Source organism: Heloderma suspectum, chromosome 1 (assembly GCF_057233095.1).
Source record: "Heloderma suspectum isolate Gila_16-S chromosome 1, 16-S_ref, whole genome shotgun sequence".
Lineage (NCBI taxonomy): Eukaryota > Metazoa > Chordata > Lepidosauria > Squamata > Helodermatidae > Heloderma > Heloderma suspectum.
Window position 1 is genome coordinate 55,477,501 of NC_139458.1, and position 13,902 is coordinate 55,491,402.

At 42.4% G+C, this 13,902-nt stretch overlaps 1 protein-coding gene across 2 annotated transcripts in view; it reads right to left on the reverse strand.

Annotated features, from left to right (window-relative positions):
* Nucleotides 1-13,902, reverse strand: part of NPAS3 (neuronal PAS domain protein 3) — a 1,104,842-nt gene that overhangs the window by 303,686 nt on the left and 787,254 nt on the right. For both annotated transcript variants that reach the window (XM_084827207.1, XM_084827217.1), the window contains one exon: nt 9,176-9,265. In XM_084827207.1, the coding sequence (XP_084683333.1) occupies nt 9,176-9,265 (90 nt within the window). The remainder of the gene's footprint in view (nt 1-9,175; nt 9,266-13,902) is intronic.

The window sequence follows — 13,902 nt, forward strand, 5'->3', positions numbered from 1 at the left end:
ACTCCCTGCTCAGTGCAGGAATCCAAGTGAAAGCATCCCTGACAAGTGGCTGTCCAGCTTCATCTTGAATACCTCCAGTGTGGGAGAGCCCACCACCTCCCTAGGTAATTGGTTCCACTGTCGTATCGCTCTAACAGTCAGGAGTTTTTTCCTGATGTTCAGCTGGAATCTGGCTTCCTGTAACTTGAGCCCGTTATTCCATGTCCTGCACTCTGGGATGATCGAGAAGAGATCCTGGCCTTCCTCTCTGTGACAACCTTTCACAGTGTCATAAGGTTTATTGTACTTGAAGAGTGCTATCATATCTCCCCATCTCCCCTCAGTCTTCTCTTCTCAAGGCTAAACATGCCCAGTTCTTTCAGTCTCTCCTCATAGGGTTTTGTTCCCAGTCCCCTGATCATCTGTATTTTATTATTGTTAGCCACTTTGAGCACCATTTTTGGCAGAAAGCAGGATATAAATAAAATAAAATGAATAAACTTTATTCTCAGGCTCTCTCTTTCAAATAATCAGAAAGACGGATGAGGTCTTGTGTGGTTATTTGGATCCATCTCAATCTGGTTTTCAGACTGGTGGATAACTGATGCTGGGGAATTGATGGAGGAATGCGTCCGTGTTAAGTTTTTCTGGACTGTAGCTTTTGATACTACTGATCATGGTATCTTCCTGGGAGAGATCTTGCCTCAGTTACCCATGCCCTGGTCATATCTTGGCTGGACTACTGTAATGTGGTTTATGTAGAGCTGCCAATGAAGATATGGAATTTGCTACCACAAGATGTAGTGATGGCCACCAATTTGGATGGCTTTAAAAGGGGGTTAGACAAATTCCTGGAAGAGAAGTCTATCAATGACGACTAGTCCCAATGGCTATATGCTACCTCCAGTATCAGAGGCAGTATGCCTATGTACACTAGTTGCTGGGGAACACGGGCAGGAGGATTCTTTTGCCTGACTTGCTTGTGGGTTTCCCATGGGCAGCTGGTTGCTAGACTATATGGACCTTGGTCTGATCCAGCATGGCTTTTCTTATGTTCTTCTTATGTTCTTAAGATAGTTTGGAAGCTTTGGCTAGTGAAGAATTCACCTTCCAAGATGGTTGTGGGGGCTTGGTGTTTGGAGCATATTAGTCCAATATTGTATCAACTGCACTGACTGCTATTTGCTTCCAAGTCCAATTCAAAGTGCTGGGTTTAACCTTTAAAGTGCTATGAAGTTTGGGAACAGGTTACATGATGGATTGCTTGCCTGTATGTGCCCTAAAGTCGGCTTCAGAGGCCCTGCTCATGGACCCACCAGTAGATACAATCAGGTTGGCGAGAACATAAGAGAGGGCCTTTTTGGTGGTGGCTCCCCATTTATGGAACTCCCTCCCTAGAGAGAGATGTCACAGATTCGCCTCTCCATAATCTAGGATGAGTGATTATGTTGTAAGCCAGGATAGGCAGCAAAAGCCATACAAGTTATATTCAGCCTCCCCTAGTTTTCTGTTGGCTCTCTAGCCCTCAACTGGCACTCCCTGGAGCAAAGGTGGGCAACTCTGGAGGGTTGCAACCTCTCCAACCACTGCCAAAATCGGCAGCAAAAAAGCACCGTATTTTCCCTTTAAAACAAGGTGTGTGCTCCCTGTGTACCTTGCTTTAAAGGGAAAATACGGCTTTTTTCTTGCCACCACACATGTCCAAAATTCAGCAGAGATCTGGCAGCACAGTAGTGTTTGGGGGCAGTTGGCACTGTAAAAAATGATGGGAGCAAATGCGCCCCCAGGCAACGTGTTGCCCACCCCCTGGTCTAGAGAATTATGAACAGGTTAGTTGTTTGAACAAAAAGAAAAGAAAAGTTGTTTTTTTCCACGAGAAAAGGTTTTGCTGAATGGACAATACAGGACTTATGTTGCTATCCCTGATGAAGCACCTGAAACATCCCTGAATTTCAGGGTTCAAATTTCTTGAGATAAACACACTGAACCATCCAAATCAGGTCTGGTTGCTCAACCATGTTCATCCTTTGAATGTCAACACCAAGTGACCGTTTCAATCTGTCACGGAGGCATCACAAATCTACCACCACAGAAGACAAATCCCTACTACCTGAACAGGGTTTTATCATCTCACTTGCCCCACTCAGCAAGAGGGGAGGCAGGCTCTGGCAAGTGGCAAGCAAGATGAGACCAAGGCTGCCTCCGCTCATTAGGGTGAGCCGATGTGCCTCTGCCTCCCATCTTCAGCTCTGAGTGCCCATCTGGTGCAGAGCCAGAGCCACCCTCTGCACCTTCTCCAGCAATGAGCTGCTGGGAGTGGGACTTGTTTCCTGCCCCCTCCCCAGCTCCAAGCTGAGCACTGCAGGGGGAAGCAGGAGATTTCCCCCTGATTTTGCCCTCTAACTTGGGGGGGGGTGGAGTTCTGTCGACAACAACGCTTGTTGTCCCTTGCACCCCGCAACACAATATTTTCAACAGACTAAGGTTGCATATTCAGCTACAAGTGACGGAGTAATCATCGAAGGAGAAACCAGGTAAACTTCTTGAATGTGTTTACCGAACTTTGTCACTGATAGCAAAGCTGCATGACTGCCCCAAAGCTGCTTTTGATGCCTTGGGAAGCAGCTAGTGTGGTTCTTTCTGTGGCAGCTGTGTGTGTGGGGGGTAGGGATCGGATACCGGAGTCCCCTTTCCAAGGTTGTAGCAGTGGCTACGGCCTAGGAGAGGGGACTCCAAAAGCTCCTATGGTCCCAGGGACACTCTCTGGGAATAGGATTGCTCTCCCCATGATCTGGTTATATTATTATGTATCTTCTTTTTGTTGCCTTTATTTTCTTAAGTTTATTTCAAAATAAAATAAAATTTCATGAAAAAAGAGAGATGCTCTTGGTAACTGCTGTTAGGCAGTTGAAGTTTCCCGTGGAGGCTTGCCAAAATAGAAGGCTGCCAGCTTTTCAAAAAGAAAACAACACTGGGAGATCTAGATCCTGATCCTGATATGGTCAAGAGTGAGAGATACACAACTAGATACAGAAGAGAGGAAGACAGAAGTAAGGTTTATAGTCTTATTTTAACAGCAGATCAACAGGCAGATCTACAATGTAAGTAAGACCTTTCCATTTGGGTGTTCATATAGAGCATTTTTTTTTATTCTCTGATATCTCTGAGTGGGGATGATATAATGGAATGGCACTGTTTATATACAGAAATGAGTGCAGTGTAAATGGAAGTTTTACTGCTGTCACTATTGTAGTCAAAGTATTTTTGTAATATCCCAGAGCAGGTAACACTTTCTCTGTGGCCACAGTATGTTCCAAATAAGCTGTAGTAGTTTCACTGAAGACTTTTAATTCTTTTGTCATGTTTGTTCTGACACTGATAGCACAATGCTTTAACTTTGGGCCTGATCTCCGCCTTTTGGACAATAAATTAATTTTCTTCGCTATTATTTCTTCTTTATAATAGTTCTGAGGGGGAAGTGGTTCAAACATGTACAAGTGCCTATTTGCAGCATATTTGTCCATGAATTAGTAACCTCAAAATTGGATTGCAGCAATGAGCTCTATGTCGGGCTTCCCTTGAGTCCAGAAAATGCAGTCAGTGCAGAACTTAGCGGCTAGTTCTAGTTTAACCAAGCATTTTAATGCCTAGCTTAGTGAGATTTTCTATTCTATGGTGGATTTCTATTTGAATTTCAATTGTAGTTTTAACTGATTTTGTGCACCACCCTGGAATTTGTTAATGAAGGGTGGTATATAAATATTTTAAATAAATAAATACATAATATTTACATTGTAATTTACATTGTAATAGCTACCCATTTCATTGCAAATGCTTTTGTTATCAACATTCCCATGCTAGCCACCCATCCCCAAAATGAATATTACTGGAAGATTTCTTTCAAATTCCTCTTGCACATCACAGTCCATTTTTAAAAGCCTGGACTTGAAGTTGCACCATAGCTGTGCAACTTATTAGCCTTTTCCGATCTCTGAAGCAGGCATACTAATCTAATCGCTAATTGAGCAACAAAACCAAATCTAAGGAGGCTACAAATATATGCCAGGTGGTATATATATTCTCAAGCATGACTCTCAGGAACAGAAGTCCAACATTACTGAATGTGTAAACCCTCAAAGTGTCATAAGGTTTATTCAACACAACCGCAACCTCTGCCAGCTCATGGCAGGAACCCAGCCATGTTTATCTGATAGCAATGGATAGAAGATAAAGAATTGGGAGCAAGATATCTCATGTGTTCATATCCCATTAACGCTTCTTCCTGGCACCTTTATCATAAACTAGAATTCAATAACAGAACAACCTGCTACAATGGTTTCCACAATTTGAACAATTTTGAGATCACTGCAGTGAAACATTAGCATTTCCTTTCTACAAGGAGAATTGTTTGCATAGTTATTTCTGCCACTGCTCTTTGCAGTAAATAAAGCTTTTGAATGCTTAATTTAGTGTGGATGATTGCAGCTTCTCTTTTGCCACAGTTAGTGAAGAATCTAAAATATCATAGCCTTTCTAAGACTGCCTAAAAGACTATTGGGAAGATAATATTTGGAATCAAGGGAAAAGGAAATATCACATTTTGAATGATTTACCGAACTATAACATAAGTAAACATTTATTTAACTTATTTTCACCCACTTTTCTTTCCCAGCGTCTTTAAAGAGGGCTCTGTATTAATTTGTGATCTGCAGTACAAAATTCTAATATAAGATTCTGCACTCGTAATGTGAATGAACACAATGCTGTTGTCATACCGACAATGGTGCTTCAACAGACATGGAAATGAAATGTACAAGACATTTATGGCAACATGAATTACTGTCCCCTAAGGATGCTGTTTTCTGGCCACTTATAGAAAAGTTTTGCTTCTTCTCCTTCCTGACTGATTAGCACCTTTCTAGCCTATCCGCTCATAGTACACCAAGTGTGCAGCTGTTGCTCATTTATAGTGATTTTGGAGAGACTCACACTTCTGGGCTCAGAAGTACAAGTCTCAGGAGTTTGTAACACTTATCATAGAATCATAGGGTTGGAAGCTATAAGAACACTGCATGCAACCCCCTGCTCAGTGCAGGAATCTAAGTCAAAACATCCCTGACAGATGGCTGTCCAGCCTCGTCTTGAATGCTTCCGGTGTGGGAGAGCCCACCACCTCCCTAGGTAACTGGTTCCATTGTCGTATTGCTCTAACAGTCAGGAATTTTTTCCTGATGTTCAGCCGGAATCTGGCTTCCTGTAACTTGAGCCCATTATTCCGTGTCCTGCACTCTGGGATGATCTAGAAGAGATCCTGGCCTTCCTCTCTGGGACAACCTTTCAAGTACTTGAAGAGCACTTTCATTGTTTTCTGCCCAGCACTCCAGCCTATCAAGATCACTTTGAATTTTGTTGCTGTCTTCCAGGGTATTAGCTATCCCGCCCAATTTTGTGTCATTTGCAAATTTGATGAGCATTCCCTGCGCCTCCTCCTCCAAGTCGTTAATAAAAATGTTGACGAGCACTGGGCCCAGGATTTCAAATAAGAAACAAGCATATTTCAAATAAGAAACAAGCATGATGACCCCTGCATTCTTCTCTGGCTCTGGCTGTAATCAAAGCTGGAGAAGAATCCACCCCCTTCCAGCCTGACCTCAGCCTCCCTCACTTCTTTCCCAGTCCCCCCCCATCCCCCTTCCCCATGTTCCTCCCGCTCCATTTACCAGGGCACAGTGGCAGCAAGCCACAGGGAAGAGGAAGACAGTCCTCCCCTTCTCCGGCGCCTGGTGTGCTGTAATAAAGGAAAGAGGTGGGAGGGAGGTTGGGGTCAGGCTGGATGGTGGCAGAGACCTCCTCCCATCCTTCCCTCTCCCTGCAGTGTTCCACAGCTTGCTGCCAGAGACTTACTGCTGCTCCAGCCTGGTAAATGGGTTGGAGGGAAGGGAGAGGAAGTCTGTGTAATTAATGTTGGAAAAAGGGGTAGGGGGCTCAATGGACAAATTATCCAAGCTCAGAAATCAGCCAAGCTACTTCTTGATTTTGGGGTGAAGTAGCTTGGCTTATTTTGGAGACAACCCAATGCAAGACAGGGGGTTCCCACCCACCACCACTCCTCTGTTGCTCTCGACCAGAGATCCTACCCCAAATGAGTACTTTTCTTTCAGGAATACGCATTTACCTAGTATTCAAACCAGATGATGTTGCTGGGGAAACGCAGCTATTTCCTTCCTACAGCTAGCAGCCTGATTGTGATTTGGAGTGCTGACCAGAATGTGGGGTTGCACCAGTCTCAGAGGCACCCACTGGACAGAGCCCGTGACATACTTGACGATAAACAATACTTTTGTGTTGTTCTTTTTACTGTTTTTTATATTATTGTCAAACATCAGGTATAAGGGACCAAAGGCTAGGATGGAAAGGCAAGAAATAAACACAGTTATTTCTGCTCCTCATTCCCCACCTGACACCGTAGTGCAATCCTAACTCCAGGGCTCAGCCTGTGTATTCATGAGAGTCGAAACTAACTACTCTCAAAGGTGGTGAAGCCCTTTCATCCACAGCAGCCAGTGTTCTGATCTTACCTTGAGATAAGAAGAAACCGACAAGAGGCTTCAATATTTTGTATTGAGGCTGAGTAATGAGCTCCAACTACCACGCTAGTCTCTGCTCTGGCAGCCTGTGCACACACACCCCTGTGTGCTGGAGTGCACTGCACATCATCCATCTTTTTAAAAAGGGGGGAGCAGCCCACTGCAGCAAGCTGCTCTACCTCTATTACACCTGGACTGGATGTCACATTATTGCCTTTGGATCAGGATTTGCACTACTGTTCCACAAAGGCTTAAATGCAATAGGGGCAGACTTTGGAATGATAACATCTGGAGAAGTCCTTAGAAAACTTCATATTGGTTTACAGTGCTTTATGGAGCAATCAACCCGTCATGACCAAAACGTGTTTCTTTCTTTCTTTTTTACTTTCCCAACCTGGTCACTTGAAAGCTGAGTATTTGAACCCAGGAATCAGGTTTTACACAATCTACTGGCAGTGTTCACAAACCTTTTGTAATAATATATTTTTCAGTAATACACCGATTAATAAAGACAAAGAGGTGTTCATTATACCATGTTTGGCAATAGGCTATGTCCAACTCACTATTTATAATCAGAAAATCAGAAACCCACCCCCGAAGTCTAGACAGTGAATGATAAACAGTCTACATGTAGTCTAATACTGTCTGACTACTGATGCTGCAGCTCAGTGCAGGAGTATGTTTTAACAACGAGGACTAGGACAGGGTTAAAGCCAACTTTTTTCTTGAACAGATGATATTTCAGATGGCGACACTATTCCAGATGCATCAATTTCCTTGAAAATCGAATCCATATATGTGCATATGCTGTGCTGGCAGGAGGACTGCCTGAAATGGCCCCAGCCCAAGAGCTAATATTCTTTTGGCCAGAATAATGCAATTATTATTTTCCTAGCTATCAGTCTAAGCATACAGAGCCATCTGTTATGCAAAGCAAACATACACATCTCAATTACAGAAAATGCAGTTGCCTTGACAGAATTTGGATTACTCTACTAACCAGGGCTGTAAAATTTGTTTTAAGCTAGTGTATAATGGATGCCTTTCAGGAGTTCCGTAATTAGCATTTACCTGTTTAAACTAATTATTCATCCTTCTTTTTTGCTGGTTTATTAAACTTGGTTGGACACTATGCATAAAACAGATTAATAGGAATATAAGACAATAATAAACATTAAAGTTGTAGGTGTGTGTTTTTAAGAGGGTTGCACCTTTAAAAGCAGCCTAAAAATAATTTCACATAAATAAATAAATAAATAAATAAATAACCATGTGGCTTATCAGTGATGAAATATGAAACCTTTGATACTGGTTGGAAACAGACCAAGGCAGGGATTAAAGCCTATTACAAAACTAGGGACCTCAAGAACATACAAATGCCATTATCGGGTTATGTTCTTAATTCTCTTAGATTGTTTGCTAAAACTTCCACATAACCAATATAACACATAACACACATAACACACACACACTCACACACATATATATATATATATATATATCTGTCATAGACCAGCCTCTCCAGCCTGGTGCTCTTCACCATGCTGGACCACAACTCCCATTGGCCATGCTGGCTGGAGATGATTATCTGCATTTGACAAATTAACGGCTGTTATTTCACTGTCTCCAATACTAATTGCATGTTTACACACTAATCCTTCGGATATTACTTTTTATTACACCAGGATAGCATTTTCTGCTTTAGGGCAGCACATCCCAAGTCACAAGGTTATGAAAAGCTCCAGTCCTGGGAAGTGTCTCCTAAGTCCTAACAGCCATGGCAACACAAGCAATGAATTCAGTATGGGGCCCCATTCCAAACCAGGAGACGCAAGCATTGCCACAACTGCTGAGTTCCTCAAGGGGGGCTATACTAGAGGCAGAGCATCCTACTTTGCAACTCATCATGCAAACAAGTCTCCACATGTTTCCAAATCTGTATCAGGAGGGTTCTGGTACGCTGGGTACCAAATGCTACTAAAAGCTCAGCCATTAGCGATAAACAACAAGTAATTCTTTTACTTCCCTACAATCTTAGATTTTTAAAAATGTCAGTAATGAAATGACAATAATTAAATGACAACCATTTTATTAAAATGTCCTCTGTAGATTTACTGAACATGGGTGAAAGAAGCAGAATGTGTCCTTGTTGAAACTCTCCCTGCAAGTCATTTTAATGGTCTCTTTCAGCATTTCTTGACTCCAAATGACTCCTTGTCATTGTGTCAGCTCCCAGGATAATGCAGGGTACTCCATAAACATCCAGTAATAGGACACAAGGGAAGTACTATTAGTGCATCCCTTTCCTACCAGGTACTGAGGTTTAAAGTTCAAAACAACTGAGAAAAGAAACTTCATTTGTTCTCAATAAATTAATAATGATCCTTTGTGGGAGGAAAAAGTTTTTCAAGCTCAGTTCTTCTTACCCACTGTCTGTCCCCATATGAACATTCTATACCGACTCAAACTTTTCAATTATTTTCCAGCGTGGATAAGATACAGAAGTTAAATTACACATTCAGTAACATGAAAAATGTTGCAAAACAGATTATTGCTTTCAAAACAATGAGCACCAGAGTGAAATGCACACCATTAAAATTTCTACTTACTTGGGATAGGCCAAGGTAGATGGAGACTGTTTCCGAAATGTACAAAAATTTTCCCTCTTGGTTTAGTGCAAATACAAATCCATCCAGTGACTGCAAAGTAAAAAAAAATTGAGAAGTTTGTTGCATATTTCAGTAACAGATAAAGCACACTCCATCTATTTTTTACTGAAATTAACATATATTACCATTCTTAATGCTTTATTTCTGTTCTGCACAGAAATGAAAATAATTTAATTGCAGAAAAGAGGAGAACCACTGATGGTAGTAATTTGCAAATTAACATGGGATTGCAGTCCTCTTTATTCACAAATCCACCCACACACTTTTTGTGTGAGTACAAACAAAACCAATCAACAGATTACTGTCAGATCTGTTCACACCTAGAGTCCATAGAAATCCCGTGAATTTAATCTCTTCAATGTCAATGTGCACATTTAAATTATATTCTGGGAGGTGTAAGGCTTTAGATCGGGTTGCCAGAATAATATATTAAAGGACATGTGTTTTGTTATATGTACATTTATGAAAGCCACCTGAAACATGTAATCAATTAACAAACAAAAGGCCTAATTTCTAACTGAAACATCACAGTATATTGAATATACATTTTAGTCTATGAGGATAAATATTCATCCAGAGGTACACTGGGCTTAATGGGTTTTGGGTCTGTGTGTGTGTGTGTGTGTGTGAGAGAGAGAGAGAGAGAGAGAGAGGCTTTAGATGGCCATGTGCATTACTTCAGCTGTGAAGAGCACTACAACTAATATATCTCTTCTCCTCTTGCCACCCCCATTCCATGCTTTACAATTGCTTCTACGTTCATAATATGTTAGAGCAATAAATAAAAAAACAACAACTCTTTGCCAGGTATAATTAAAAAAAAAAAATACTCGGAGCATGCGCAGTTTCACATTCTAAACTCACTTAAACTGTAGTACCATCACAGGAATAAAATGGAGTTCGATTCTGCTGCCCCAATGCAAAACACCTGGGGATAAGGGCCATTTTGTTATATAAAAAAAGAAAGTATTTAAAGTTAAAATAATAAAATGATCATCTGTAACCATGGACATGTCTGGCCAGCCCCCCTCAAACTATAACGTGGCTCCAAAAATAAGAAGAAAGGATGCGGCGGCATGACCATGATGGCCCAGGTTCTGTCACCAGGCCTTTGTGCTGCTGCCCCATCACCTGCTGCTCTCTGAGTGGTCTGCAGGGCCCTTGGACTTTGGCCCTGTGGTTCATTCCTAGCTGCACCTCTCTGTTCATCACAAGTATGTGATGAATGGGGAGGGGGAGTTGCGGTGGATAGGCTTCACAACAGAGCCTCCATTAAGGACCTGAATGCTACTCCCACAGTATTGGAGGCCACAAGGCTGCTAGCCGCCTTGACTGCCATTTTCTTGATAGAAAGGCAGTGTACAATCAATCAGTCAATTCCTACTATGGGCATTAAGAGCTCTGGGAACTACATTTCCCATGGATTCAGGTCCAAAACAGATATTAGTTTAATTAGTATCTAGCAGTTACATCTCTTTTTCTTCATTTTTATTCTAGAGTAGGTGCAGAGATTCTGATCTAGACTGGGACCCTAGCTTATGGGGGAAGAAGGTTTTAAAGATCTGGATCAGGGCCCTGTGCCTTGTTGTTGTTGTTCAGTCGTTCAGTCGCGTCCGACTCTTCGTGACCCCATGGACCATAGCATGCCAGGCCTTCCTGTCCTCCGCTCTCTCCCGGAGTGTGCTCAAGTCCATATTCATTGCATCGGTGATGCTATCTAGCCATCTCATCCTCTGCTGCCCCCTTCTCCTTTGGCTTTTGCCTTCAATCTTTCCCAGCATCAGGGCCGTTTCCAGAGAGTTTTCTCTTCTCATTAGGTGGCCAAAATATTTGAACTTCAGCTTCAGTATCTGTCCTTCCAATGAGCAGTCAGGGTTGATTTCCTTTAGGATTGACTGATTTGATCTCTTTGCAGTCCACGGGACTCGTAAGAGTCTTCTCCAGCAACACAGTTTGAAAGCATCGATTCCTTGGTGCTCAGCCTTCCGTATTGTCCAGCTCTCACAACCATACGTTGCTACTGGGAAAACCATTGCTTTAATTATACAAACCTTTGTCGGCAAGGTGATGTCTCTGCTTCTTACTATGCTGTCTAGGTTTGCCATAGCTTTCCTCCCAAGGAGCAAGCGTCTTTTAATTTCATGGCTACAGTCACCGTCTGCAGTGATCTTGGAGCCCAAGAAAATAAAATCTGTCACTGCTTCCATTTCTTCCCCTTCTATATGCCAGGAAGTGATGGGGCCAGATGCCATGATCTTCATTTTTTTAATGTTGAGTTTCAAACCAGCTTTTGCACTCTCCACTTTCACCCTCAACAAGAGGTTCCTTAGATCCTCTTTGCTTTCTGCCATTAGGGTGGTATCGTCTGTGTATCTGAGGTTGTTGATAATTCTCATGGCAATCTTAATTCCGACCTGTGATTCATCCAACCCGGCGTAAGCGGCGTTTCTCATGATGTACTCTGCATATAAGTTAAATAAGCAGGATGACAATATACAGCCTTGTCGTACTCCTTTTCCAATTTTGATCCAATTGGTTGTTCCTTGTCCGGTTCCTACTGTTGCTTCTTGACCCTCGTACAGGTTTCTCAGGAGACAGGTAAGGTGGTCTGGTACTCCCATCACTTTAAGAATTTGCCACAGTTTGTTGTGATCCATACAATCAAAGGCTTTAGCATAGTCAATGAAGCAGAAATAGACATTTTTCTGGAATTCTCTTGCTTTCTCCATGATCCAGCGAAAGTTGGCGATTTGATCTCTAGTTCCTCTCCCTCTTCGAAACCCAGCTTGTACTTCCAGTAGTTCTTGGTTCACATACTGCTGAAGCCTAGCTTGTAGGATTTTGAGCATAACCTTGCTGGCATGTGAAATGAGCGCAATTGTATGGTAGTTTGAACACTCTTTTGCGTTGCCCTTCTTTGGAATTGGAATGTAAACTGACCTTTTCCAGTCTTGTGGCCACTGTTGAGTGTTCCAAATTTGTTGGCATATTGAATGCAGCACTTTAACAGCATCATCTTTTAGCATCTTAAATAGCTCAGCTGGAATACTGTCATCTCCGCTAGCTTTGTTGTTACTAATGCTTCCTAAGGCCCACTTGACTTCACTCTCGAGGATGTCCGGCTCAAGTTCAGTGACCGCACTATCATGGCTATCAGGGACATTCAGATCTTTCCTGTATAGTTCTTCTGTGTATTCCTGCCACCTCTTCTTAATCTCATCTGCTTCTGTTAGGTCCCTGCCTTCTTTGTCCTTTATCATGCCCGTCTTTGCACAAAACGTTCCCTTGAGATCTCCAATTTTCTTGAAAAGATCTCTAGTCTTTCCCATTCTATTGTTTTCCTCGATTTCTTTGCATTGTTCATTTAAGAAGGCCTTCTTGTCTCTCCTTGCTATTCTCTGGAACTCTGCATTCAGTTGGATATATCTTCCCCTTTCTCCCTTGCTTTTCGCTTCCCTTCTTCCCTCAGCTACTTGTAAAGCCTTTTCAGACAGCCACTTTGCTTTCTTGCATTTCTTTTTCTTGGGGGTGGATTGAGTTGCTGGCTGCCTCCTGAACAATGTTACAGACCTCCGTCCATAGTTCCTCAGGCACTCTGTCTATCAGGTCTAATCCCTTAAATCTATTCCTCACCTCCACTGTATATTCATAAGGGATATGATTTAGGCCATACCTGAATGCTTTAGTGGTTTTCCCTATGTTCTTCAATTTCAGCCGAAATTTTGTGATAAGAAGCTCCTGATCTGAGCCACAGTCAGTTTCAGGTCTTGTTTTTACTGACTGTATAGAGCTTCTTCATCTTTGGCTGCAAAGGACATAATCAATCTGATTTCGATATTGACCATCTGGTGATGTCCATGTGTAGAGTCGCCTCTTGTGCTGTTGGAAAAGAGTGTTTGCTATGATCAGCGTGTTCTCTTGGCACAACTCTATTAGCCTTTGTCCTGCTTCATTTTGTACACCTAGGCCATGCCTGTCTGTTATCCCGGTGATTTCTTGACTTCCTACTTAAGCATTCCAATCCCCTATGATGAAGAGGACGTCTCTTTTTGGTGTTAGTTCTAGAAGGTGTTGTAGGTCTTCATAGAACCGATCAACTTCAGCTTCTTCGGCCTCAGAGGTTGGGGCATAGACTTGAATTACTGTGATGTTGAATGGTTTGCCTTGGATTCGTATTGAGATCATTCTGTCATTTTTCAGATTGTACCCCAATACTGCTTTTCCCACCCTTTTGTTGGCTGTGAGTGCTACTCCATTTCTTCTGAGGGATTCTTGCCCACACTAGTAGATATAATGGTCACCTGAATTAAATTCGCCCATGCTTGTCCATTTTAGTTCACTGAGCCCTGTGCCTACTCTAGAGTAAAAATGGTGGATTGGGGCCCTGTGCCTACTCTAGAGTAAACATGGGGGTGAGGGGAAGATGTGCTAGATATAGATTTATATGAATATCTGCTTTGGGCCTCAGGACCATGGGACATTGCTGCACAGTTATGCAGCAGCGTCCTTAATAAGGATTCAGAAGACTGGACAACTCCATTTCCCAGGGAGTTGGCACTCAGGATGATACTGGAGCATGGGTCTAGACCGCAGGAGTAGGAAACTTGTGCCCACCCCTGGTCTAAAGGATGCCTGGCACTAGCCACTCTATAATGACTGCCTGGTTA